Consider the following 25,956-nt stretch of genomic DNA (forward strand, 5'->3'; position numbering starts at 1 on the left):
GCAAGCCAGGAGACCTGGGCTTCAGTCTCTAACTGCCCACCCATGCTACATCAGGTCATTCACTTGTCCTCCCAAGGTACCTTGGTTTCTCTGTCAAGAGACCTATTGTTGACTAACGTCACTGTACCATGGTGGGGGGTGATCGGGGAGGAGCCAGATGTGGGTCTGGGTGAACATGTCGTGTTCTTGGTTTCTCTCTCCCCAGTACGCCCAGCAGTGGAACCAGTACTATCAGAACCAGGGCCAGTGGCCGCCATACTACGGGAACTATGACTACGGGAGCTACTCCGGGAACACACAGGGGGGCACAAGCACACAGTAGCCATGTGTCCTGGAGGCCCCTGCCGGCTTCCTCCACCAGCGCCCACCTCAGCCCTCCTCATCCATCCCTTCCGGGTCCCGTGGTGCTGGGGGATGGGTCCTCCCAGGGCTGCCTCCCCTCTGAGGGGCTCTTCCCCCACACAGGGCCAGGCATTTCCTCTGGATTCAAACAGGCAACAATGACCTTTTATTTTCTGTTCGCCCCCCTACCCTCCTCTTCCTCCCTTCCTCCCTTCCTCCTTTTTGACTAAAGACCCCCATCCCTTGCCTTGGTCGTACAGTGAGGCTACAGGGCTGAGGGGAGGGCCCCTTCCTGTCCTCTCCTCCCAGCCCTGCTCTAGCCCCTCAGCTTCCCAGACTCTCATGCAGTTGGTTGTAAATTCTTCCAGGAGCTGTTTTACTGTCTACTTTTCAGGATTTAAAAAAAAAAAAAAATCAAAAACTTAAAAAAACACAAGTTTTAAAAAGCAAAATGCAGAGGGAGGAAGCAGTGACATATTTTTTTGGTAATTATGCTTTTTTTTTTTTTAATTTTTAGAACTTGTCCGTTTTTACTGTGGGTCGGCTGTTGATATTTCATCAGGATAACCATTTCTTTGCTGAGTTCAGGTGACAGAGGAAGAACCACACCCTCAAAACACACACAAAACAAAACCACAGAATCATCTTTAACCTAACTTTTTATACAATGTCTCAGTTTCCCGTAACTTTGCACACAAGCTTCTGTGTTGAGTTGAATTGTACCTGCTTTTTGTATTTGGAGAGAGTGTGACTATTGAACTTGAAACCTTTTATTCCGGGCGTCTTGGTAGTTTCTGGTGGGATTAAGCGGGTGAGAGGGAAGAAGGGAGTTGGGGGACTCCTACCCTTCAGAACATGAAGTTTCTCCCACTGCTCCTCTCCAGAGGTCTCCCAGTGCCAGACCTAAAGGTTTTTCCTACAGTGATCCTCTGATTATTTTTACTTCCCCTTGACCCATATGTTTTAACAGAACTTTTAACAAACTGCACTTATTAAGAAATGTGTTTGCCCTGTTTTGTTTTTGTTTTGTTTTCAATAAATGACATGGCACCTCCTAGCAGGAAGGAAGCAGGGTTTCAACACTGAAGTGTTACTGCAGTTGGCCTTGACTTGGGGTGGGGGCCTTTACAAGGGGACATTATTTACTCATTCATTAAATACTTACTGTGGGATTTATGTTCAGTTCAGTCGCTCAGTCGTATCTGACTCTCTGCGACCCCATGAGCCGCAGCACGCCAGGCCTCCCTGTCCATCACCAACTCCAGAGTCCACCCAAACCCACATCTACTGTGTGGGTGATGCCATCCAACCATCTCATCCTGTGTTGTCCCCTTCTCCGGCCCTCAATCTTTCCCAGCATCAGGGTCTTTTCAAATGAGTCAGCTCTTCGCATCAGGTGGCCAAAGTATTGGGAGTTTCAGCTTCAACATCAGTCCTTCCAGTGAACACCCAGGACTGATCTCCTTTAGGATGGACTGGTGGGATTTGTGTGCCTTTCCCCATTTTTGGTGCTGGGTGTGCCCCCTTAAACCTGGGGCCCTCAGTTTAAAATCCACTAGTTCACTTTTAAAGTGGTTCTCTGGTTTCTGCCCCTTTCAGTCCACCCACAGCCCCCATTCTCTCCCAGAATTTGTGAATAGGATGTAACAGGTCCCTCAGCAGAGAGCAAGGTAGGGCCGGTGTTTGGAAACGAGGGCTGGACTGTTGGGGTCACCCCTGGGTGTGACTGCCCATCTACATTAGGTCTGGTCTGGGTGCTAGACTTAAGATGGTTCCTGACTGCTCCTGGATCCAGGCTAGTGGGGTTCCAGGAACTAATGTATCCAGCTAGTAAGTGTCAGTTTTTGCTTTGTTCTTATCCACCCACTCTGGACAGTGTTAAGGACACAGCATGACCAAGGTGGTCTTGGACCCTGCCCTCAAGGGGCTCCTAGTCCAGAAGTGACACAGACCTCTCGTGGAATGGTGACAGCATCAAGATCAGCTGTGAGAGCGTGGGATGGGTGCAGGGTGTGGTGAGGGCTTCCTGAAGAAGGGGAACATTTTTTTTAAGTGGGAATGACCTGGGATAAAAGATTGCATCCCCACAGCCTGTCCTCCTTCCCTGGCAACTTGAGTCATTTCTTCATTCCCTCTGGGCATGCTGTGCTTCTGGCCCCTTGTGAGGGACAAGGCTGGGACACAGGAGGAGCCAGTTCAGCCCCACCTCCTCTATCACAGAACTATCTCAGAGCCTTCTGAAGGGGACATGGGCTACAAAAAAGGGAGGAGGAAGGTTGACTACCTTTGAGGCAAATGTGAGGCATCTGACATGAGATGGAGCCAAGGTTGATGCCTAACTGGGCTACAAGTGATCCTAGAGTGGCGTCCCTGCTGAGAGGGCCGCAAGCCCTCTAGGCTGGTAAGTCCCCCTGCTGCAGGTCCATGTGTTGGGCAATAGTGCCCTCTGCTGGCCTTGGCAACATCTAAGTGTGGTTAGTTCCCATCTATTCCAAGCAGCAACTCAGCCACTTTGCTCCAGATCCCTTATCCCAGGAGTGCAAATAGGAAGTTCCTCCTGCTTTTGAAAGGTTGTTGAATCACGCGAATACACCAGGATTCTTGGCCCCCGGAGGAGAAGAATTCAATCCGGGGCCAGAGACGAGGCTTGATCGCTCAGAGCTTTTGTGTAATAAAGTTTTATTGAAGTATAAAGGAGATAGAGAAAGCTTCTGATATAGGCATCAGAAGGGGGCAGAAAGAGTACCCCCCTGCTAGTCTTTAGCTGGATGTTATATAGTCACTAGCAGTCTGTTAATGAAAGAAAGGAATGTCTTAAAATTCAGAATGGCACCAGGCCCCTTACCCATAAGATGCATTTTGGGATAATCTTGGCACCAAATGGTTTATCCTGGGCCATAAAATGATTAACTTGAATCTTGAAGAAGGGCAGACCACCATACAAATAGTTTCATTTTCATAGATTAGGGGAACAATATCCATACTGGTTTGTCAAGTAGGTTCTGGGCCAAGAGGCGGAACCGACTTGGAGACAGAGTTTGGGGTAAAGGCATAGTACATTAGCATAGCTTAAGACAAATATTTCCATAAGAAAAAGGCATTGGTTATCTCTAGGCTCCAGAATAGCTAACTTCAGGCGAAACCGGTGTCATTATGGCAACACAGTATTTTAAGAGAAACCTCCCTTTAAATTTGTATAGAGAAGGAAAAAATATTGCTAGTTTGTTTCCTCCTGCCGCTTAAGAGAGAAAAATGTCTAACACTTGCAGGCTATTTCCTCTATTTGGAGACCCCTGGCCTTCCTGCCTGTTACCCTCTCACTTTCAGTCATAATATCAGGGTTACTGCATCAGCCTCCTCACAGATCTCGCTGTCCTCCAGTCCCTTACCCTGATGCCCTCACCCTCTTTTAGCTCTCCACAGGATAAAGGAGCTCAAGCTACTTAATTCAGCTTATGTGGCGCACACGCTTGGGCCTGGTGACCTCACTAGCTTTATCTTTTGCCACTCCCCTTTCAAACTTCAGATCACTAGGGTGTTCAGGGAGAGTCACAAATCCCTTTTAGGCTCTAAATGCCATGAAATTCTGCCTTGGAAATGCATGTGTATTTGGAACTTTGCATAGATTCATGAGATTCTCTGATCCTTGCAGTCTGGTCAGGGCCAAGTTAGAACTTTCCTACTCCTGGTGGCTCAGATGGTAAAGCGTCTGCCTGCAATGCGGGAGACCCAGGTTCAATCCCTGGGTTGGGAAGATTCCCTGGAGAAGGAAATAGCAACCCACTCCAGCACTCTTGCCTGGAAAATTCCATGTAGGCTCCTCAGTCCATGGGGTCGCAAAGAGTTGGACATGACTGAGCGACTTTTCTTTTCACTTCCCTCCTTGACCATACTGAAGTCCTTGAAGCAAACAGAACCATGGATACCCGCCTTCCCTTCCAGGGCTTTGCCTTGCCCCCTTCCTACATAAGACCCTTCTCTTCCTCCCTCTTACCTTAATTCCTGCTCATCTTTCAGGTCTCAGGGTATCCTTTACTCCCAGAAAGAAACCTTCCCTGGGCCCTCCAGTCTGGGACGGACAGCTCCCTTGGCTGAACCTGTGGGTCCATCAGCCCTGCCCATTTGGTTACTGGTAGCACTTAATGCCAGCCCTTACCTATCACCTAGGGCAAATCAAAACCAAGGTTTTCTCTCCACACTTGCAGATTCTTCAGGTCCTGGAAACAGAGTGGGACGTTCAGTCTCTGATCTCACCACCAGTCATGCTAACCAGGGACTGGGTGTGATGACAGGCATGCTACAAGACTTAGCAAATATTGTTTGAGGTAGTGAAGAGGATAGGTCTAAACCAGAGCCCAAGCACTCAGGTTATGAAGGGTGGTGATTCATCCATTCCCAAATTAAGCATGCTGGGCTCTGGGGTCAGTAGCGCACAGGTTGAACAGTGCTTCCCTCCTGATACCCCACAATTTCGAAGCGGTTCAGGTTGGCGGGGGTGGCCCGGAAGAGCCTATCCGGCCCTGACTCCCTTTTCCTGCCTGGCTCGAGTGGGCGGGGCCGGACAGCAGCACGCATGCGCATAGAAAGGGCCGCCTTCGTCCCGGAACTTTGGTTCCTAATGCCGTGGAGCACCCGGTCCCAGGAACGTACTCAGCCGGAAGTTGCCCGTAAGGACCTGCGTCCGGAATTGGTGTTAGGAGCTCGCCACGGCGGGTAAAAAGTCGTAGACAATCGGGATGGAGGCCGTAGCGACCGCGGCGAGGGAACCTGGTGAAGGTGAGGTCCTGGCAGCGCGGAGGCGGCAGGAGGGTGGGGCTGCGGTGTCACTGTGAAATGTTTCCCCTTGAAGGTGAAGAAGGGACTCTATAAAAGAGGGCACCTGTGTTCGGCCTTACCTGGCCGCTTCAGGCTGACCTCTTTTATCCCATCGCCTCCCCCGAAATTAATCTCCAACAGCTCTTTCCGTGGCCCGGGATAACCCGTTTCCTTACCAGGCTGACTCAGACTAGCAAACCTGTTCCTGTCCCGGGCTAACTCTCCCATTATTTCAGCCAACCTTGCTTTCTCATGTTATCTCCTTCCCTTGACTCCTCCCCTCCCACGCAAACTCTTATTTGCTAATGCCTCCCCGCATTTCACTCTAATTCCCTTTCCCCGAAAGTCCACAGTCCCATGTGCTTACTCAGGGTCGTTAATCCATTTCTGTGCTCTCTTTTGTTTTTCAGTCTCTTTATTTCTCCTGATGCCTCTCCCATCAGTACCTAAAATGCTTTTGTTTTGCTCATCCAAATTCTGTCCTGGTGCTTCAGGGTATGTGGGGTGAGGTGCGGTTAGGAGGTTGGTTGAAACATCACAGGCCAAGAATTGGCCATTGTTGAAGCTGGATAATGGGTATATTGGGGGGAGGGGGGGTGTCATTGTACTACTTCTGTGCATGTTTGAAATATTCCATAATAATAATAAAAAAGTTTTAACCTAAAAAGCTATCCCTTGATTGCATGCTGCCTTCCAGATACCATTTAATCTTCTCCAAAGAGTCATTTACATTTGCCTCCTCTTCCCACCCACTGCTGTCTGGCTTTTACCTTCAGAAACTGCACTAATTAGGGTCCCCAGTGACCTCCCAGTGTAGTTTGTTTTTGTTTTTACTTTTTAAGAAAGATTTATGTATGTATTATTTATGGCTGGGGTGGCTCTTTGTTGCTGCATGCAGGCTTTCTCTAGTTGTAGAGAGCCAGGGGCTACTCTTTGTTGCGATGCGTGGGCTTCTCACTGTGGTGGCTTCTCTTGTTGCAGAGCACAGGCTCAGTAGTCCTGACCTACCGGTTTATTTGCTCCAAGGCATGTGGGATCTTCCCGGACCAGGGATCAAACCAGTGTCCCTTGCATTGCAAGGTGGATTCTCAACCATTGTACCACCAAGGAAGCCCTACTCTGTAGTTAAACCACATGGCCAAGTTCAGGTTTTTTTTCTTTTTTAAACTACTTGCAGAATTTGATGCCATTGACCCCTCTGTCTTTACTGAATGTTTTTCTTTGGTTTCTGTGACACCATTCTTTCTGATTTCCTTCCTATCTCTCAGGCTCCTCCTGCTCAGCCAGCGTTAGTTTCCCATGGCTGCTGTAGCAAATGACCACAAACTGGGTGGCTTAAAACAACAGAAATTTCTTCTCTCACGGTTCTGTAGGCCAGGAGTCTGAAATCAGTATCACTGAGTTGACATCAAAGTGTCAGCAGGGCCGAGGAGGCTCTAAGGGAGAACACATTCCTCACCTCTCCTAGCTTCTGGTGGCTCCTTGCATTCCTTGGTTTGTTCCCACATCACTCCAATCTCTGCTGCTGTCTTCACCTTGCCTTCTCCTCTGGGTACATCAAATCCCCCTTTGACAGGACACTTGTAATGGCATTTAGGGCCCACCAGGATAATCCAAGAGAATCCCCCTGTTTCAAGGTCCATACCTTAATCACATCTGCAAAGACTTTCTGAGTTTTGTGGGGTTTTTTTGGCCATGTAAGGTTAACATTCATGGGTTCCAGGAATTAAGATGTGGCTATATTGGGGGGCCATTTTTAGCCTCTCACAGCCTCCTTCCCATCCAGTCAGGGCTCTTTCTTAGTCCCTCCTCTCTTTTCATCCCTCACACAATCTCCTGTACCCTCCCCGTGACTTATTTCCTTCAGCTCCACTGCTTTCCTTGTCTCTGATGACTTCTGTAACTGTCCCCAGAGCAACACTTCTCTCCTGAGAAGTCTCCAGCCTCCGGTACCAGCAGTCTCATAAATGCCTTCCCTTGGGTGTCTCCTGGGCCTGTCATACCATCCATGTCCCAAATTGGTCTCAACATCTTCCCCCAAACGTGCTCCTCATCCATGCCTGTGTGTCAGGGACAGTTTGACCAGTTTACTGGCCAGAGGCCTGGACCTTAACTGAATGCCTTCCTCACCTTCCAGCCCTTCAATCCCATGACTTGTCCTAGTCAGCCTCTCAAGCATCTTTTTAATCTGTCCTCTCTTCCACAGCCCCTTACATGGTCCAGCCCAGTCTTCTCTTGCCTCAGTGATTAAAACACTCCCTGAAGCCCATTGCACCTAATAATCACCACCCTCTTTCTCTTCCCCATCCAAGTCAAGCTACCTAAAGGAGTTGTCTCTCCTTCCCCTCTTCACTTATTTCCTGCTTGCAGTAGCCTTGCTCCAGTTCCCGCCACTTTTGAGAAACAGCTCTCACCAAGGCTTGCCCAGCCCTCAGCTTTTCTGTTTCTAGTGCCTGTACTGGCTTTGACCTTGTCTGTCTTCTCCCATCAGATCAGGTGCTCCCTGGGAGCTGATTTGGATCCCTCAGTGGATCCTCAGCATTGCCCAGCTCGGGGCCCAGCATAGATTTACAATTGCTGAAAAGTGGTTAGATGGATGTGTGTGACTAGGAGAGAAGGATGAATGAATGAGTGAACGAGTTAGTGAATGTATTGATGATTTCATGAACAAGGGAAAAGGCAAAATTGAGTGAATCAGTGAATGAAGTGGTCAAGGACTAAGGAAACACACCAGGCAAACTTCTCTCTCGGGGCCTTTGCACTGGCTCTTTCCTCTGCCACTTCCCACAGAAATCTCATGGCTCAGTCCCTGATGACCTCAGGTTTCTACTGAAATGTCACTTTTTTGGCAAGACCTTCACTGACTGTCCACTTAAAACTGCAGCCTGATCCCCATACCCTCCTCCTTCCCTCTTAATTTTCCTGCACAGCTCTTGGAACCACCTAACCCTCTTATTTTTACTAATTATGTTTCCATTTGTCTGCTTTCCCCACTGAACTGTCAATCTCTTGCTTCGGGTGGTCTCTCTAGGTCTAGAACAGTGCCAAGAATATAGCAGGTGCTCACTAAATGTGAAACAAGTGAGTGAGTGAGCACTCATTCCCTGCCACCCACTCTCTATCCCCTCTCCCATCCCTGGAGTGACTGATCTCCCCTCTCCCCACAGGCCACACAGAGCCCAGTCCTGGGCATTGGGGGGAGCTGAGCTGGACGCCGGTCCTGCCCAGACCCCAGGACAAGGCGGAAGCAGCAGAGGGAACGCCAAGGGCCTTAGATGCTGACCCCCCTGAGGTGGAGGACCCGGCGGTGAGTGCCATGCTGCACGCGGTGGCTGCCAGCCGCCTGCCCGTGTGCAGCCAGCAGCAGGGTGAGCCCGACCTGACGGAGCCGGAAAAGGTGGCCATCCTGGGCCAGCTGTACCACGAGAAGCCGTTGGTGTTCCTGGAGCGCTTCCGCACGGGCCTCCGGGAGGAGCATCTGGCCTGCTTTGGACACTTGCGCGGTGACCACCGCGCAGACTTCTACTGTGCCGAGGTGGCCCGGCAAGGCACAACCCGACCCCGCACGCTGCGCACCCGCCTGCGTAACCGCCGCTACGCTGCCCTGCGTGAGCTCATCCAAGGTGTGGGGGCACACGGGCTGAGGGGGAGGGGTCTGCGGCAGAGGAAGTAGAAACAAGGGTGCGAGAGCAGAAACAGACGGAGATCCTGGCGAGACGGAGACAGAAATGTGAAGTGACAGGGCGCGATAGGGAGAGACAAGCAGGGACTCGGGGAGAGAATGGCACAGGCAGTGAGAAGGGCTGGAATCTTGCAGATGACAGAAGTGCCATTTCAGACCAGTGGGTCAAGGACACAGTGTCCAGCACTGTGATAACCGGTCATCCCTCACGAAAACTAGGTCCCTACCTCGTACTGTACAAAGAGGCATTGCCAGAAACCTAGAGGAATATGTTCAGGAAAGGCCTCTTGAAACACACACACATGTGAAAAGCATGGAGAAAAACATCAGTGGGACTTCCCTGGTGTCCAGTGGTTAAGACTTCGCCTTCCAGTCCAGGGGGTACGGGTTCATCCCCTGGTCAGGCAGCTAAGATCCCACATGCCTCAGGACCAATAACCCGAAATACAAAACAGAAGCAGTATTGTCACAAGATTCAATTAAGACTTTAAAAATGGTCCACCTCAAAAAATCTTTTAAACAAAACAGGAAAGAAAATATCAGTACCTTTTTCTCTTTTCTTTAATTTTTAAATTTTTAAAAAATGTTTGTGTAACATTGGTACCTTTTTGACCATGATGTAATTACAAGCAGCTTTGTGACCGAAGACACCAGAACTAAAAGATGTTAAAAGATGAGAGCAAATGAAGGAGAGGGTGAGTTAAGATTCTAGTCAGAGAGAAGGCACAGGCAATAGAGAAGGGGAACTGGGGAGGGACACAGTGACAGATGAGGAGCAGGGATGAAGAGCTGAGGGAGAGTGAGTGAATGAAGCAAGTGGGGTGAGACGGTAGAAACTGAAGAAGCGGGAGAGAGAGAGAGAGACTGGGGCAGACAGGGGCAGAGGAGGGGAGGGAGAAACCGAGACCCAGAGAGAGAGTGTGTGCTGGTGAGAGATAAGGAGAGAGAGAAACTGACTGTGGTGGGAAACACCGGAAACAGAGACATAGGGGTAAGAGGGGGGACAAGACAGAGCCCAAGACAGGGCTCTTGAGGGCGGAGCTGAGCAGGCTGAACCGTTATCTAAGGGACAGAGCCGCCTCTACAGGGGCAGACAGCCAGGGGAGGTGCAAAGGCCCTGAGACTGAGGGGCAGGGAAACCCGGCCCACCTGAGGGGTGAGGTGTGGGGTTTGGAAGACCAACAGGGATGCCCATGCCTGGGCAGGTACCCTGCGAGACCTGATCCAGTGCACACGCACGCCCACTCCATGCAGATGTATTCTTAACGTGTCCAGCAGGGCAGGCGTGTCCAGGCAACAGCCAGAAGGACGCTCAGCAGACAGGCATGCATGATCTACACACTGGCTCCCCTGTGCATCCTGCTCACAATGCCCTGCTCACCAGCTCTGAGACACAGGGGCCCAAGGAGTGTGCTGATGTGTGCACGCACACATGGGGTGCAAATTCTTGCCAGTACAGCTGCACAGGGGCCCTAGGCCAGCAGGGCCTCGGTCCAGAATGTCCAGCAACCTGACTGCACCCGACAAACTTGGGACACGTGAGTCCACACGTAGATACAGGCCTGGTCACGTTCACGTGCTCACACACGTTCGTGAGTTCTCATGGTCACGACCTCAGACATCTGTGCATGTTTTACTGCATTCCTGAATTGGACAGTCACACACTTGTGTGTCTACAGCTTCCGGTCAGCATGGTTCCACGCCTGGGTAGACACAGGTCTGCCCAGATGCTCACCCCTACCCAGCCCCTTGCCTCACCCGCCGACCCTGACCCCCGCCCACCCTGTCTCCTCCGTGCAGGGGGCGAGTACTTCAGCGATGAGCAGATGCGCTTCCGCGCCCCACTCCTGTATGAGCAGTACATTGGGCAGTACCTGACCCAGGAGGAGCTCAGCGCCCGCACCCCGGCCCACCGGCCACCCAAGCCTGGCCCCCCTGGCACGCCCACCTGCCCGCTCTCTGACCTGCTGCTCCAGTCCTACCAGGAGCGGGAGCTGCAGCAGCGGCTGCTCCAGCAGCAGGAGGAGGAGGAGGCCTGCCTGGAGGAGGAGGACGAGGAGGAAGATGAAGATGAGGAAGGTGAGGCCAGAGGCCAGGGGGCCCCAGCGTCGGCACACCCAGCCCCAGCCTGTGTGCCTTGGCTCCTTGGCGGCAGCGCCTGCAGGAACAGACAGCACATCCTCCCCTGCTGCCCTGAGCACCCCAGCCCTTCCGTCCTCTCCAGCATCCCTGTCCCCCTCCTTGAAGGACATCCCTCACCTCCAGGCCTTTGCTCATGCTGTTCCCTCCGCCTGGAGGGCCCTCCCTTGACCGCCCTCCTTCAGGTGTCAGGTCCACCCTGTTCTGCGGCCTCCGAAACACCGAGTTGTCATGGGTTTGATGTATGCCCTGGGAAGGTAGGGACGGGGCCATCGCAGTCACTGCCCTGTTCCCAGGGCCACCCAGCATGAGGGACGCAGCTCTCTGTGCACCCCTCACACACCCCCACCCTGGGCGTCTCCCCTATAGACCAGAGACCTGGCAAAGACTCGGAGGCCTGGGTCCCTGACTCGGAGGAGAGGCTGATCCTGCGGGAAGAGTTCACCAGCCGCATGCACCAGCGCTTCCTGGATGGCAAGGATGGGGACTTTGACTACAGGTGCTCCCCTGCCCTCGCCCCTGGTCCCCCAGCCTGGCACCCCACAGGGCAGGGGCCCTGGGTTCACCCAGCTCAGGGGTGATCAGAGGTCAGTGGGTGACCCTGGAGTAGCTTTGTCCATCTCTGAGCGTCTGTCCCTTCCCCCGAAAGAGGGATTTGAGCAAGGCTGACATTCAGCTCCACGTTGATAGACCACCGAAACATTCCTGTCCAGGTAGATGGTATGGCGGCCTGATACGAAGTGTCCCCAGGACTGCAGACCTCCTCATGCTGCAGGAAGTCATCACTGGCAGGGTGATGCCTGGTGTGGAGGGGCCTGTGCCGGGCGCCCGTGCCGTGCTGCTTGTTCATTTCTCCAGTACAACCCCAGGGATAAGATTCCCAGGCCACCTGGGTGAAAAGAGATTTTGCATCAAGGAAAAGGACACAGGCGAGTGAAGTATCAGAGTGAAAAGACAGATGCTTTTGTCAACTGTGGCAGCCTCGCCTTGTGGTCCGAAACATCAGGTGTGGCAGCAGAGGGCCCACCCCCCACAACACGTGAACAAGCAGCCCCTCGGGTCTCATCAGTAGATTGGCAGTCCTCATTGCCTTGGCCACGCCAGCCCCTGGTACCAGAGCATCTCTGGTCCAGTCTGGGATCCCCAGCTCCAGAGGCAATTCTGGCTGATCCACTTCGACATTTATCACTCTCAGGGTTCCACACAAAGCAGTGAGTAGAGTACCTGGGCACTCGGTAAGGACACCACTGCCATCATAAAGCCAGGTCCCCATGAGGAAGTCAGACCCAGCATGGGGAGTGGTGTGGGCCGAAGCCTGTCCCATCTCGGCGGGTGGGGGAGCTGCTGGCCTGCATTCACCACTAGGTTCTCAGCGCAGCCGTGTCCAGACTCTGGGGATCAAGCAGCAAACAAAACCAGTGGAAGGGTTCTCTGTCCAAGGGCATCCCACTCCAGTGAGGAAGGCAAAAAAACGATCTAGTGAGGGAGCCAGGGAGAAAAAGCAGCGGGGTGGGTGATGAGGTGGCCAGGAGAGGCTGAGCAGGTGACATTTGAGCAGAGACCTGCAGCAGGGGATGAGTAGGCAATGCGAAAACCTGGGGGAAGAGCATTCCCAGCAGGGTGGGTGAGGGGTGAGGAGGGAGGCAAGCGTCTCATCAGAGGGGAGGGGGCTGGACCGGATAAGGCTTCCTGCACTGGAGAGTGTGAGCAGGCCTGGGAGGGTCCTCCTCACAGCTGGACCCCTGGCCGCCTGAGGACAAGGTTTCTCCCTGTCAGCACTGTGGACCTTTTGGTCCAGATAATCCTTTGTGCAGACTGTCCTTTGTGCAATGGGCATTGAACAGCCTGCCTGGCCTCTACCTCCTGAACACCAGCAGCAGCCCCTCTCCAAGTTGTAACAACCAAAATGTCCCCAGTTACAACGAATGTTCCCTGAGGTGGGGGTGGGGGGCAGAATCTTCCTGGTTGGGAAGCGCTGCCTCTGGGGAATGTGGGCCCATGTGTCACCACATCTTCCAGCTTTTTAAGAGAAACCAGAAGTTGTCTTGTAAGATCTTTCTTTGGCAAGTGTTACTTTTTGTGTGAAGCCCTCAGAGACCCAGCCTAACCCAACTGTAAGTTAGCTCCAACTTAGAGCTGCCAGCACATGGCCTTTCATTTCGGGGGGCACCCCGGGCCCCAGCTCCTCCACCGGGTGAGAATCGGGAAGGCCCGAGTGCAGGCAGAGCCTATCCCTGACAGCCCCTCCCCCTGCAGCACCGTGGATGACAACCCCGACTTCGACAACCTGGACATCGTGGCCCGGGACGAGGAGGAGAGGTACTTCGACGAGGAGGAGCCCGAGGACGCGCCCAGCCCAGAGCTGGACGGGGACTGATGGCTGCGGCCACCTCCCGCCCGCACGAGGCCGCTGATGACAGGCCAGCTCAGGGACTTTCTCTAAGCAGAAGCAGGGCGGTTGCCCGGTACCATCAAGCCTGGCGGTGGTCTCCATGCCCTCACCCCAACTTTGCCTGGGCATCCTCCCACCCCCTTTCTCTCTGCCTTTCTAGCTCCTGCTGTCTCTGTCTCTCTCTCCCCACCTCCCTATTTCTCCTTTCTGCCTTTCTCTTTCTTCCCCTCCTTCTGTGCCTTGGCTCCTGTCCCCACAACGGCCTGAGATGAACATCCTCCCCTGGACCTAGGCCAGGGGGCCCTCTGTGGCTGGAACTGGCCAGGTTGACCTCAGAGCAGTGCTCCACCACTCTGCCCCCGCCAACCCTGCCCTGACTCTCCTGCACTCTGCAATGGGGTCTCAGGCTCACAGGTGCACCTCCTTGCCTGTTACCTACTGTCTCCTGTCGATTCAGCTCTCGGGATCCATGGCCACACATTCCCATCTCTTTTAGCCTTTGTGCTGGTTCTGTCCCTCTCTGCCTTTATCTCTGGGTTTCAGGATCCCTGCCCCCTCCCCAGGCCGTCAGCATCCCCCATCCTGGCTGCTGAGTAACCCAGCCTCGCTGTGGACAGCGGGGAGACCCTGGGAGTGGCCTCCTGCCCTCACCTCTCCCTCAGGGCTCAGGTTTGGGAATGGTGGGCAGGAGCAACGTGGGACCACGGGCCTGCCAGGTTGGGTAGGGGGGACTCTCCCCTCCCAGCATCCCTCTCCCAGCCACAATTTTCCCTTCCTTCCTTCCTTCACTTCCTCCACTTCCCTCTCCCTCTCCTGTTTACACTCCCCGAATACGCACAGGCTGTTATCATGGGTCCTGAGTCATCCCACATACACACACAGTCGGCCCCAGCCTCCCTGCCCCCAGCCAGCCACAGAGCCGGCCCCGCGGAGCCCCCTGCCGCCCTGGGCTAATGGGAGCCAGATGGCCGCCTGGTGACTCAGCAGCCGGCCTGTGGGAACCCAGGCGTCCTGCCTTCCCATGGCCCCGCACTCAGCTCATGCTCCCCCAGCAGACATACACAGAAGAGGCTGGCTGCTAACGGGGGGAGGACACAGGCCATGCGTTGGAGAAGAGGGGTGTGGGGACCCCTCCTGTGAGCCAGGCCATGGCCTGGCCTGAAAGCCCTCTCAAAACTGCCTCCAGCATGCGGCCCAGGGTGAAGGGAGATCCCAAGGACTCCTGGGGCCACAGCACTTAACCCCCAGGGCTTGGCTCTGCCCTCTGGGTCAACTGGAATTAGAGCCAGACACAGAAATTGAAAGCTGGATGGAGGCTGGAGTTGGGGGGGTGCTCGGTATGGTTCAGATAGATTATTGAATAAGAAAGCTTCCAGTTCCTGAGCAGTTCGGTCCTGTGCCAGGCCCTAGCCAGGTGCCTGATGCTGCACTGAACCTCCAGACAGCCCCAGGAAGCAGGGGCTCCGTCCCATTTCATGTGTGGGCCATGGGTGGCCCAGAAAGGAGATGTCACATATTCAAGGCCAAGACCACCGTGCCTGGCCTGCCTGTCCACTCTCAGGGCCATGTGGCATGGACGGACACACCCATTTCTCAGGGGTACTGACTGAAGGAGAGTCAGCTGCTGACGCCGTTAACAGTGGATAACACCTTTGGGGCCCTCCTGCTATGCTAGGCACTGCCCTTCCTCTCCACAGACGCGTGGAATCTTCTAGTGTTTAGTCAGTACCTGAATCACTGAACCATCACAGAGATCCTGTGCAGTACATACTCTCAGCACTGACATTGCATCTCGGAGGAGGCGCAAGGCCCTTCTGTCAGCCAGACCCACAGCTTGCAAAGATGAAGAGGAGGGGATGTTTGTCTCAGGTGCTTGTGTTCATGCCCTCGAGTTGTGAGGGGTCTTTCATACCACAAATATCAGCCCTGGATGACCTGTGCGTTTTTCATTTGATCATTAAATTTGTGATATACTGTGCCATACATAAATTTGTTACATAATTTTTTAAGTGATGAGAGACAGCATTTTGAGTCAGAATTAGGGTTAGTCAGATGGCGGAGCAGGAGCGTCTGTACCCGAGAGACAGAGGTGGAGCCCGGAGACACACCCCCGTCAAGAGCCGCTGAGACACGGAGGTGCCCAGAGAGGCGCCTACCCCTCTGCTCCCGCTCCTGGGGTTGGGGTGGGCGGAAAGGCTGAGTCAGGGAGGGGACAACCCCTCTGAGGGCATCCGGCCCCTACCCCCGTGTCTCTGGTCTGTCCTCCCGTTCGGGCTCTGCTGGCAGCCAGCTCCCCTCACACACACACATCTGACACCTCTGTGTGTCCCGCCAGAGCCAAACCTGTCCCAGCCCCTCTCCTCACTGTCCCCTCCTTCCTCTGCTCCTCCCCTTGCTCCGTCTTCTCTCTGGGGGGCTGTCTCTGCAGCTCTGTCAGCATCTCCCTGCCACTTTTCATCTCCCCTCTCTCAACCCCTTCTCTTTCCGCCGCTTTGCCCTCCACCTTTCTCTCCTTGTTTTTCCCTCCCTCTGTCTCTGCTTCCCCATACCTTTCTGTCGCAGCTCCCCGCCCCAGCTGCTCCCCTTGGCTTCACCCTCATTTTTTCCTACCCCTCTGCTGTCTCCTGGCTCACCCCCCTCGTCCCCACTGTTGGTCTCTCTCCCAGATCCTGGGAAGCCCAACGGGAATGTGCGGGTCAGGGCTTCACTGGTGGCCCCTGGGAGCCCAGGATGAGGGGTCACCACCTCGCCCCCACCCAGAAAGGGGGCGGGAAGGGGCAGCGAGGCTGTGGCCTGTCTGGCCAGAAGGAAGTGACTCTGCTGTGGCCTGGTCACCCCCCGCCCCCAAGGACCTGCCGGGCTGCTACCGCCCCCGGGCTGGGGCCGAGTAAACACAGCCGCCGGCAACTCAAGATATTTATACCGAGGTCTGGGCGTGGGTCCAGTGCCCACCACAGCCCCTGCCCTGCCCTGCCCGCCACAGCCAGCCCCGAGCCAACGTGGCACCAGCCTGCAAGGGGACGCGGCCGCAGACACAGCCAGCCTCCACTCGGCACGGAGGCCGCCAGGCGTGTCGCTTGGGACGCCAGCGGCTTCACTGGGGACACAGGATGCCCCCCTGCCCTGGAGACACCAGAGCACAAATGCAGCCCCGCACAGGCAGCTGCCCGTGAACGTGAGCACACACTCCACTGAAAACTCCAAAGCGACAGCACAAAATAGAGAGAGACCCACGCAGCTGCTCACACACTGAAGTCATCAGCCCACATGTGGGGACACAATGCAGACACCACCTGCTCACAGACACCACAGAGGCTGAGAACACCGGTCCCGGAGACGGACACGCACACACACCGCGAGGACAGCAAGCATGTGGCAGACACACCCCACAGACACAAACATGCTCAGAATACCAGCAACACACACTGATCACGAAACAATGTAACCCAGAAGCCGCTGGCCCACAGACACACTGGGAACTGTTACACACACATACTGAAAACAGCCTGAGTAGGAAACACCACACACACACTATACCTCCTGGAAACACACTTTTCTCACAGACCATAAACACACTTCTACTCAAACTTAAGCTAAGAATGTATAAATTTACACCTAGAGAAGAGCAAGGGTGTTGAGAAAAGAATCCAGAGAAATAACACACCCCAGGGACACAACAAATTTACACACACAAACCGAGTCACATGGTGTCACGACACAGAAACCAGAGTGCACACCGGCTTGTACAGCAGAAACACAAAGCAGGTGCAAACGCCACGAATGCAGCACAGTCACACACACACACACAAATTCACATTAAAAACACGAAAGACACCAACACACTGGATGTCCAGAGATCGAGGCAGAAGGGGATTTGCTTTCCCTCTGCCTCACCGCCCCCCTCCCTTTCTCCCTCTCTCGCTGACCCCGTCCCAGGTCCCAGGCACGTCTGGGGGAGGGGGCAGGAAGGCCTGGGCTGGCCTCCCTCGGCCCTGCTTCCTGCCCCGTGGGGGCCGGACGGGAAGCTGGGGCTCCAGCCGGAACCCAGGCTCCCCCCACGACTTCCCTCCCCGCCCCGGCTGCCCGCGGAGGCGGGGGAGGGGAGCGGCGGGCCCCCCCGAACCCCCGGGTTCGCCTCTGCGGCTGGCTGGGGGCCGGTCCTGCGAGGTCCTGACCGAGCCCGGCCTCCCCGCGGGGGCCCGGTGCGGGAGCGGCCGCCCGGGGGCCGCCCCCGCGGCCCGGAAGGTGCTGAGCCCGCGGCTTTCCCTGCCCCCGGCGCCCGGGCAGGTGGGCGGGGTGTGGCCCGGGGGCGGGGCCGGGGCTTGGAGGCCGCGGGAGCGCGCGGCCCGGTGCGCGGCCGGGACTTGTCCCGGGCCCAGGCGCGAGCCGGGCGTGTGAGGGCCGCGGCCCCGGGGGTGTGTCTGGGTGTGGGGGACTCTCCGTCTGGGCCCCGGGGTGTGACAGCGCGTCTGGGTATGACGGGGCGGCCGCCATCCGGAGGGCCGTGGGGGGACTCCCCGGGCTGAGCGTGTGGAGCGGCAGCTGTCAGGCCGAGCAGCGGCGCGACCGCCCGCCCGGCCGGCAGTCTGCGCGGTCCTGACGTGTCAGGTCTCCGTGTGTGGGACGCGCCTGGGTGGGGCCGTGACGTGTCAGGCCGTGTGCGTGCACGCTGTGCCTGTGGGTGACGGTGACCCCTTGGAGGATGTTTGTGTAACTGCTGGTGGGTCGCAACCGGAGTCTCGTTTCATTTCCTGACCTGCTCGGATGCTGCGAGGAGTGTGTGCGTGACACTCCTCTTCCTCTCTGTCTGCTGTGCGGTGGTTGTGACCAGGACCCCACAGGAAAAACTTGGGTCACTGCGTCTTGCCGTGTCCCCGTTGAAGTCTCTGCTTACGGTGTGTCCCAGCGGAACTCCAAGCCTGGACTGTGTGCATGGAATGGGGCAGTGTGTCACACTGGCACCAGGTCTCCCAGCCAATGCCTCGTGGGTCCCGCAGGTGTTTGTGTGCGTGTCCATTGTGGCCCTCAGGCGACTGGGACGCTGTGGGACCTTTACCCGTATCTGAACCTCTGTGTGAATGTGAATGTGTGCATACATATGCCACATCCTCGTGGGGCTGCAGTGACTACTCTTCTATCCTCGCGTCCTTGCCGGCACCTCCACACCAGAGGCTGCTAACAATGGTGACACTTCCTTGAACAGAGACCTCCTCTGGTCCCCCATCTCACGCCCGGCCCTTTATGGCTCCCAGACCTGGGGCAAGAGGAGTGACCACATGTCTACCGCTGGTCTGGGCTGGAGGAGGCAGATGCTGGGACTCATACATCCTGACCTAGAGCCGCTGTCCCCCGCCCCCGCCCCCGCCCCCAACAAAGGAAGCTCAGCACTCACACCATCCTCCCCCAGGGGGGGTCACTGAGCCAAACAGGTTAAGGAGACGGGCAAGGGAGAGACAGGAACTGAAACCAGGGAGGAAGAGGGGAAACAGAGGCCAGAGAAAGAGGAAGCAGGGGAGAGTTCACCAGCAAGACCCCAGCAGATGGGAACAAACAGAGCAAAGGGAAACCCACCCCAGCTCAAGGTGCTGTCATTTCTCTCCTGGACAATCAGTCTCCCTGCACTCACCCTCATCCCCCTTCAGTCTGCTCTCACCCATCAGCCAGAAGGAACCTCTGAGCAGGTCAAATCACATCCCTCTTCTGTTCAAAACCCTGTCATGGTGCCTGCCTCCCTCAGAGAACAGGTTCTCACAGGTTCCTTGATTGGGGTCTGGAAGGTGGGACCAGTGCAGAAGTCGTGTGCATAAACCCTCAACTCCAGCTGCCTGGATTCGAATCCCAGCTTTGCCATTTGCTAGCTGTGTGACCTTAACAAGTCACTTAACCTCTCTGTGCCTCAGTATTCCCATCTGTGGAATGGGGAGCAAAGGGTCCCTGTAGCAGGAGTTGTCAGGCTTTTCCTATCAAGGGTCAGATAGTAAAGGTTTTTGACTTTGCACAGTTGTTACTCATCTGTGCCCTTGTAGCACTAAAACAGCCACAGACAGTACAGTAGGGAACGACCATGGCTGTGGTCCAGTAAAACTCTATTTACAGAAATAGGCAGCCCGTCAGAATTTGCCTCCGGAGATAGTTTGCCAACCCCTGCTTTCTTGAGCTGTGGGGAGAATGCCCTGAGCTAGAAGCTCCATACCTAGCGTGGAGAATTGTTTTTATTACTCTCTGGCCTGTGAGTGTTGCTTTCTGACTCAGATCTTAACACCCTTCCCTATGCCCCTCCCTTCTAACCGCACTGGCCTCTTTCCTGTGTAGCTCACCCCAAGTTCATCTTCACTTCCAGGCCTTTGCTTTTGTCCTACCAAGAACACCCTCCCCCATCCTCCCCCAAACTGCCATTTTGGCTTCCTTTAAGTCCCAAATGCCACCTCCTCCAAGAAGCCTTCCCTCCTCCCCAAAGCCATCTCTAGCCCATCCTGCTTTCCTATTTTTGCACAACGCTACTATGTCTGTCTCCTCCCCAGAAAGTAGGTTGTTGGTGGGCAGGAACAATTCCTTAACCTCTCTGGGCTTCGGTTTTCTTAAAGTGGGTATTATCAATCTCTTTATCTCAGAGCTTTGTTATGGTGGTTTAAAAAGTTAATTACTATAAGACACTTAAAATAGGGTCCAAGGTGCTCAATCAAGAAACCTAACAATAAATAAATCTAAATGTTCATTAGGAGTAAGGAACATAACAAGCGCAAAGGAAGTTTGTGCGTGAAGAGGGGCAAATGAATGGTGGACAAAGACAGGAGGCGGCAGATGGAGGGGAGGGAGGGGGGTAAGAGAAGTCAGAAGGGAGAACGCCGTGACACGCCCAACGACACAGAGACCCAATCCTCTCGCCACCTTTAATGGACCCCAGGTGGGCTTGATGGGAGTGGGGTGGGGGTGGGGGGGTGGTGCTGTGTCCTTAAATACAGTCCTGGTGAGGCGGGCGGGGGCGGGGCCGGGCCTGCCGGGTGGGCGGGGCCTACGGGGCGGGGGCTGTTGGGGTGGGACGGGGCCTCAGCTGCACTTGCAGGAGCGCACGATCATGTTGGACAACTGCTCCACCTTGGGCTTGCGGCCCACGTAGTACACGATGGGCAGGGGCTCCAGCGCCTGAGGCACGCAGCACGGCGCCGCCGAAGCGCCCGGGTTGTGCTGGTTGTACAGGGCCAGGACCTGCGGGGCGGGTGCGCGGGGTCAGGGTCGGGGGTCGTGGGGAGGATGCCGCCACCCTGCCAGCCTCTCTCCCCATCTGCCTCTCTCTTATCTCATTCCGTGTCTTTCTGGTTCTCTGCCTCTCCCCATGTTCCACTCTTGGCTTGTATCTCACTGTCTTTCTCCTTCCATCTTCCAAATTCTCTACCCTCCTACCTTTTTCTCTCTCATTCTGTCTCCTTTTCTTTCTCCTTCCATCTCCCCACCTCTTCCCTCGCCCAAGTTGGGATTAAGTCATTTTAGCCGTGTCCGACTCTGTGACCCCATGGACTGTAGCCTGCCAGACTCCTCTGTCCATGGGGTTTCCCAGGCAAAAATACTGGAGTGGGCCGCCATTTCCTTCTCCAGGGGATCTTCCTGACCCAGGGATTGAACCCACATCTGTCTCTTATGTCTCCTGCACTGGGAGGTGGGTTCTTTACCACTAGGTCTCCCCATATCTCTGTCTCCCACTCCCTTGAGTCTCTAACTTTGCAGACCCTGCCTCGAGCTTTTCTCCCATCCCATTATCACCTCCCCTCCAACCTTCCTCTCCCCTGTATTTCTGACTACCATCTTGCCAATTCATCTGATTTGACTTCTCTTTCTCCCTCTCCTCACTCGGTTTCTGCTACCCCCATCCCACCCCCAGCTGGGGAGCAGGGGGTGTCGGGCTCCAGACGCACCTTGCTGTACTGTGTATCCAGGCTCCAGATGTAAGGGCAGGGCCCCAGGCAGAAATTGGCGTGGTACCCCTTGGGTTCATGAATCCACTTCCAGCCCAGGTCCTTCCGGAAGTCAATGTAGAGCTGACGAACACAGCAGTTCTTTTCTGTGGAGCTGCAGGCGGGAGGGAAAAACACTGTCAGGAGAGCAGAAGGCTGCCCCTCCTCCCCTGGAGTGTGTGTGTTTCACCCTGGTTGCCCTCCAGCATGGTATCCAACTTGGTCTCCCTTGCACCCTCTGTGGTAATAACAGCAGTAATAGTAGTGATCATCGCTTACACTGATAAAGCACTTCCTCTAGTCCAGCACTGCACTAAGAGCATCCTCATAAGCGTTATCTCAGGCAGCGCTCAAAACACACCTGTAAGGCACCAAATGAGGAGTTCCCAGGAGGCATCCAGTAGTTAAGACTCCAAGCTTCAATACAACAAAAAGAGAAACAAAAAACAAGCAAACAAAAAAAGACTCCAAGCTTCCACTGTAGGGTGCATGGATTCGATCCCTGGGCAAGGAAGTTCCACGTTGCATGCTGCACAGTGCAGCCAAAAAAAAAAAAAAACTAAGCCTAAAGAAGCCAAATGACTGTCCACAGGGGACAGCTACACAGATCACACTACATCTATACACTGCGACATAAACAGCACAGTGCAGGTCCATGTGTACTGATATGTTCTAAGTGTCCAACAAATGTTTACTCAACTACTGCGTGTTGGGCTGGGGTCTACTGCGGACTCAGTACAAATGAAACAGACAAATCCCTACCTTCTGGGGCCACATACTAGAGACTATCATGTTGCCCCTCTGCTCTGAACAAGCCCAATGCCCAAGTCCTCGCCACAAGCTCAAGGAGCCACCAGATCTAGCTGATCTCAACTCCCTCCCCACTCCCCCTCTCTCACTGTCCTCTGGCCACTTTAGCATCCTTGCTGTTCCTGAGTCCCAGTCCAGGACCTTTGCACGTGCTGTTCCTTCTGCCTGGCTTGCTATTCCCACAGATACCCTCTCTGGCTCTCTTTCTTCACTCCATTTATACATGTGCTCAAACATCCTTCACTTTGGGGAGTCTTCCCTCCTACAACACTGCCTGGCATGCAGTAGGTGCTCAATAAATATCAGTTAAACAAATGACGTCATTGCCTCAGAGACCTTCCTGGATGATTCTATCCAAAACACCAATCTAAAAAATTGTTAATTCCTAGGGACTTTCTGGGCAGTCCATTGGTAAAGACCCTGTGCTTCCAATGTAGGGGGCATGGGTTCGATCCCTGGTCAGGAACGATCTCACATGCCATGAGGCACAGCGGAAAAAAAAAAAAAAAGGATAGTTAATTCCATTTAGCGTAATAACGGCATTTCAGTTCTGCAAGGAAATATAAAAATGTCTGCAAATGAAAGGGGGCAAATCTTAATGCCTGTTGATCTAGATGAGAGTGTATGGGGGTTCATTTTACCATCTTGGTTATACATTTAAATGTTTCCATAATAAAAAGTTTAAATCAGACTAGGAAAAACAAATCATCACAACGATTTCTTTCTTTCCTCTTCCTTGGATTTATATTCCTTCTTAGAACTTACTGCCACCTGCTCTTTTATTAGAGATTGATTTGTTCATCTGTTCATTTCCTGTCTTCCTCTGAGGACAGGACTTTTTGTCTATTTTGTCCCTAAAGGTGTCCCCACTGCCCATAACAGTCCCCAGCACCTGCCGTGTGTTGGCTGTATACAAGTGTATACAAGTGTTGGCTGTATACAAGTGTATACAAGTGTTGGCTGTATAAATTAACTGGTCAATGTTACATTTTTCAGAAGCACATCAGAGAGTGGTGGTGGGTAAGACGACTGCCATGTACTCATGATCTCTGTCCCAGGCTCAGATGCAAAAGTCAGTCCTCGGGCTTCCCTGGTGGCTCAGTGGTAAAGAATCTGCCTTGCAATGAAGGAGACAGGGGTTTGATCCCTTGTCTGGGAAGACCCCATGTGCTGTGGAGTAAGTAAACCCTTGTGCCACAACTATTGAGCCTGTGCTCTAGAGCCCATGTGCTGCAACTACTGTAGTCCCTGCACTCTAGAGCCTGTGCTCTGCAACAAGAGAAGCCACTGCAGTGAGAAACCCACACACTGCAACTAGAGAAAAGCCTGCACGAATATAATAAAAGTCTGTTTGGAGGGGGACTGAAGGGTCAGAACTGGAGAGTCTTTGAATATCCTTTCTAGGTTTGGTCCATGTACATGTATTTTCCTATTTAAAAATCAATACAGAATTTCCTACAAGGCAGGTCTTTTTTTTTTTTTTTTTTTTAATATGTATTTGGCTGTGCCAGGTCTTTGCAGCAACAGGTGAATTCTTTGGTTGCCATATGAAGATCTTAGTTCCCTGACCAGAGATCGAACCCAGGCCCCCTGCATTGGGTGTGTGGAGTCTTAGCCATTGGACCACCAGGGAAGTTCCAAGGCAGGTCTTATTCTATTATTCCCATTTGAAGGAGGAATAAACTGAGCCTTAGAGAAAGGGGGATGTTGTCTGTTCAAATGTAGGCTGTAGGTGGTAGAGCTCAGGGCCAGAGGTCTCTGACTTCATTTGCCCAGCCCAACCATGTCAGCTCAAGCAGAGCGTGAGGAGGCGATGCCACAGGCTCTCCCAGGGCAAGACAAGGCCTTTCCAAGAGCCACAGGACCTCAAGAAGGAAGTCAGGAAACAGATTCCTGTGAGCTCAGCCTGGTCCCTCCTCAGTCTGGTTAGGCCTCAGTTCCTTCATCTGTACAAAGATGCAGGGAACGTTAGATCAAATAAGCTATTGTTAAGGGCCGAGGAGACATCAGGAAGTCCATGGACAGGCTCAGGGAGGGTTCTGAGCTCTCTAAACCATGCACACAGATGTGTGTTGTTGTGGTTTAGTTGCTAAGTCATGTCTGACTCTTCTGTGACCCCCTGGACTGTAGTCTGCCAGGCTCCTCTGTCCATGGGATTCTCCAGGCAAGAATAGTAGAACGGGTTGCCATTTCCTCCTCTGAAGGATCTTCCCGACTCAAAGATCAAACCTTTGTTTCCTGTAGCTCCTGCATTGCAGGCGGATTCCTTATCGATAAGCTACCAGGGAAGCCCAGATATGTGTGTATGTATAGACATATTCTGGGGGGAAAAGGTTCCTGGCTTTCAGCTTCTCAAAAAGGTGTTAGATTCACAAAAGGGGAAGAACCACTGTCCAGTAAAATCTATCATTTCTGGTCCAGCTCTGCTGGGGTGCTGAGATCCTCTGATTCGCAGTGTGTGATTCCGTTACTCAACTCAACTGCTCTCCACGTGGGGTTCCTGGAGTAGCGGCAGCAGCATCGCCTGGGAACTTGTGGGAGATGCAAGTTCTCAGGCCCCACCCCAGATGCACTGAATCAGAAACTGGGGGATGGGGATGGCTGGGAGACAGCAAGCCACATTTAACAAGCCCTCCAGGTGACCCTGAGCTACTCTCTAACCCTGGATGTTGGGGAAAGGGTCACAGAGGCTTCCCAGTGGAGATAGTGGTTAAGCTAAGAATAACTTTTTATTGCAGAAAGTCTCGGACATACACCAACCCACTCCAGTAGTCTTGCCTGGAAAATTCCATGGACAGAAGAGTCTGGCGGGCTACAGTCCACGGGGTCGCAAAGAGTCAGACGCGACTGAGCACAGCCCAGGCATGGGACATACACAAAAGCAGAGAATCTCACATTTAACTGCTGTGTCTCTACCATCCAGCTCCAGCGAACATCAAGTCGTGGTCAGTTTCACTGTATTTCTACCCGTATCCACTTTCTCTCCTTTGACAAATGATTTTGAAACCCACGTCATCCATCATATTATTTCATCCATAAATATTTCTATCTCCAAGGAAATCTAGACTACTTTAGAGCATCACACAAAAAATTAACAGTAATTCCTTGATACCATCAAATATCTAGTCAGAGTTCATACTTCCCCAACTGTCTCATAAGTATCTTTTTAATTATTTTATTTATCTATTTTTTAGCCATACCATGTAGCATGTGGGATCTTAAGTTTCCTGACAAGGGATCAAACCCACATCCTCTGCATTGGAAGCACAGAGTCTTAAACACTGGACTACCAGGGAAGTCCCAATATCTTTAAAAAAAAAAAAAAGTTTGGGGAATTCCCTGGTGGTCCAGTGGTTAGGACTCCATGCTTCCAATGCAGGAGACATGGGTTTGATCCCTGGTCAGGTTAAGATCCTGGAAACCGTGAAGCAAGGCCAAAAAGCAAATAAGTAAATAAAATTGTAAAAACAGTCTGCATACATAAAGACTCAAGTAAAGTCTATACAGGGCTATTGGTTGATACATCTTTTAAGAGTCTTTTAAAAATCTATATAAACCCATCTCTCTATTTCATCCCTTTGTATCGTATTTGTTGAAGAAACTGGGTCAGGTTTCCCACAATCTAGATGTTGCGGACTGCATGCCCATGGTGGCTGTTTAACATGTTTCTCTGTCCTTATATTTCTGGAAAATTGGGACTTGGACCTACCATTATTGATGGGCTTCAGGTTTGATTTTTTGGCAAGACTTCCTAAGTGACACTGTGTCACTCACATGGCTGGCTGCCTTTCTCTTAATGTTATAGCAGGCTGGCACTCAGATTTTAA

General features: G+C 53.3%; 3 protein-coding genes across 11 annotated transcripts in view; 2 read left to right on the forward strand and 1 right to left on the reverse strand.

Annotated features, from left to right (window-relative positions):
* HNRNPUL1 (heterogeneous nuclear ribonucleoprotein U like 1) overlaps positions 1-1,356 on the forward strand; it is a 35,127-nt gene extending 33,771 nt beyond the window's left edge. For 2 of the 3 annotated variants that reach the window (XM_005218974.5, XM_005218975.5), the window contains exon 15: positions 206-1,115. In XM_005218974.5, coding sequence (XP_005219031.3) covers positions 206-322 — 117 coding nt within the window. In that variant the 3' untranslated portion in view covers positions 323-1,115. Of the gene's footprint in view, positions 1-205 lie in introns of all 3 variants that reach the window. The other variant, NM_001083466.1, reaches the window with a different exon arrangement.
* Positions 729-25,956, reverse strand: part of TGFB1 (transforming growth factor beta 1) — a 34,659-nt gene continuing 9,431 nt past the window's right edge. For 2 of the 5 annotated variants that reach the window (XM_024977950.2, XM_024977949.2), the window contains exons 6-8: positions 21,281-21,434; positions 18,127-18,294; positions 729-11,867 (exon numbers count right to left, since the gene is read on the reverse strand). In XM_024977950.2, the coding sequence (XP_024833718.1) occupies positions 11,550-11,867; positions 18,127-18,294; positions 21,281-21,434 (640 nt within the window). In that variant the 3' untranslated portion in view covers positions 729-11,549. 5 annotated transcript variants of the gene reach the window in all.
* Positions 4,995-15,379, forward strand: CCDC97 (coiled-coil domain containing 97). Of its 3 annotated transcripts, none has more exons than XM_015475861.3 (5): positions 4,995-5,118; positions 8,325-8,780; positions 10,640-10,918; positions 11,348-11,477; positions 11,692-12,440. In XM_015475861.3, the coding sequence occupies exons 1-5, from the start codon at positions 5,079-5,081 to the stop codon at positions 11,693-11,695; spliced, it is 909 nt and encodes a 302-aa protein (XP_015331347.1). In that variant the 5' UTR covers positions 4,995-5,078; the 3' UTR covers positions 11,696-12,440. The 3 variants fall into 3 exon arrangements, with proteins under 3 accessions (XP_015331347.1, XP_059732534.1, NP_001076072.1); NM_001082603.1 differs by lacking the exon at positions 11,692-12,440 and adding an exon at positions 13,235-15,359 and having other exon boundaries at positions 5,031-5,118; XM_059876551.1 differs by having other exon boundaries at positions 10,640-15,379.

This window comes from Bos taurus, chromosome 18 (assembly GCF_002263795.3).
Source record: "Bos taurus isolate L1 Dominette 01449 registration number 42190680 breed Hereford chromosome 18, ARS-UCD2.0, whole genome shotgun sequence".
NCBI lineage: Eukaryota > Metazoa > Chordata > Mammalia > Artiodactyla > Bovidae > Bos > Bos taurus.

Bases quoted from the DNA above. Each gene is read 5' to 3' on its own strand.
- CCDC97 (XM_059876551.1), top strand. From the start codon at position 5,079: ATGGAGGCCGTAGCGACCGCGGCGAGGGAACCTGGTGAAG. The intron at 5,119-8,324 runs GTGAGGTCCTGG...CTCTCCCCACAG, and splicing joins GGCGAGGGAACCTGGTGAAG to GCCACACAGAGCCCAGTCCT. The intron at 8,781-10,639 runs GTGTGGGGGCAC...TCCTCCGTGCAG, and splicing joins CCTGCGTGAGCTCATCCAAG to GGGGCGAGTACTTCAGCGAT.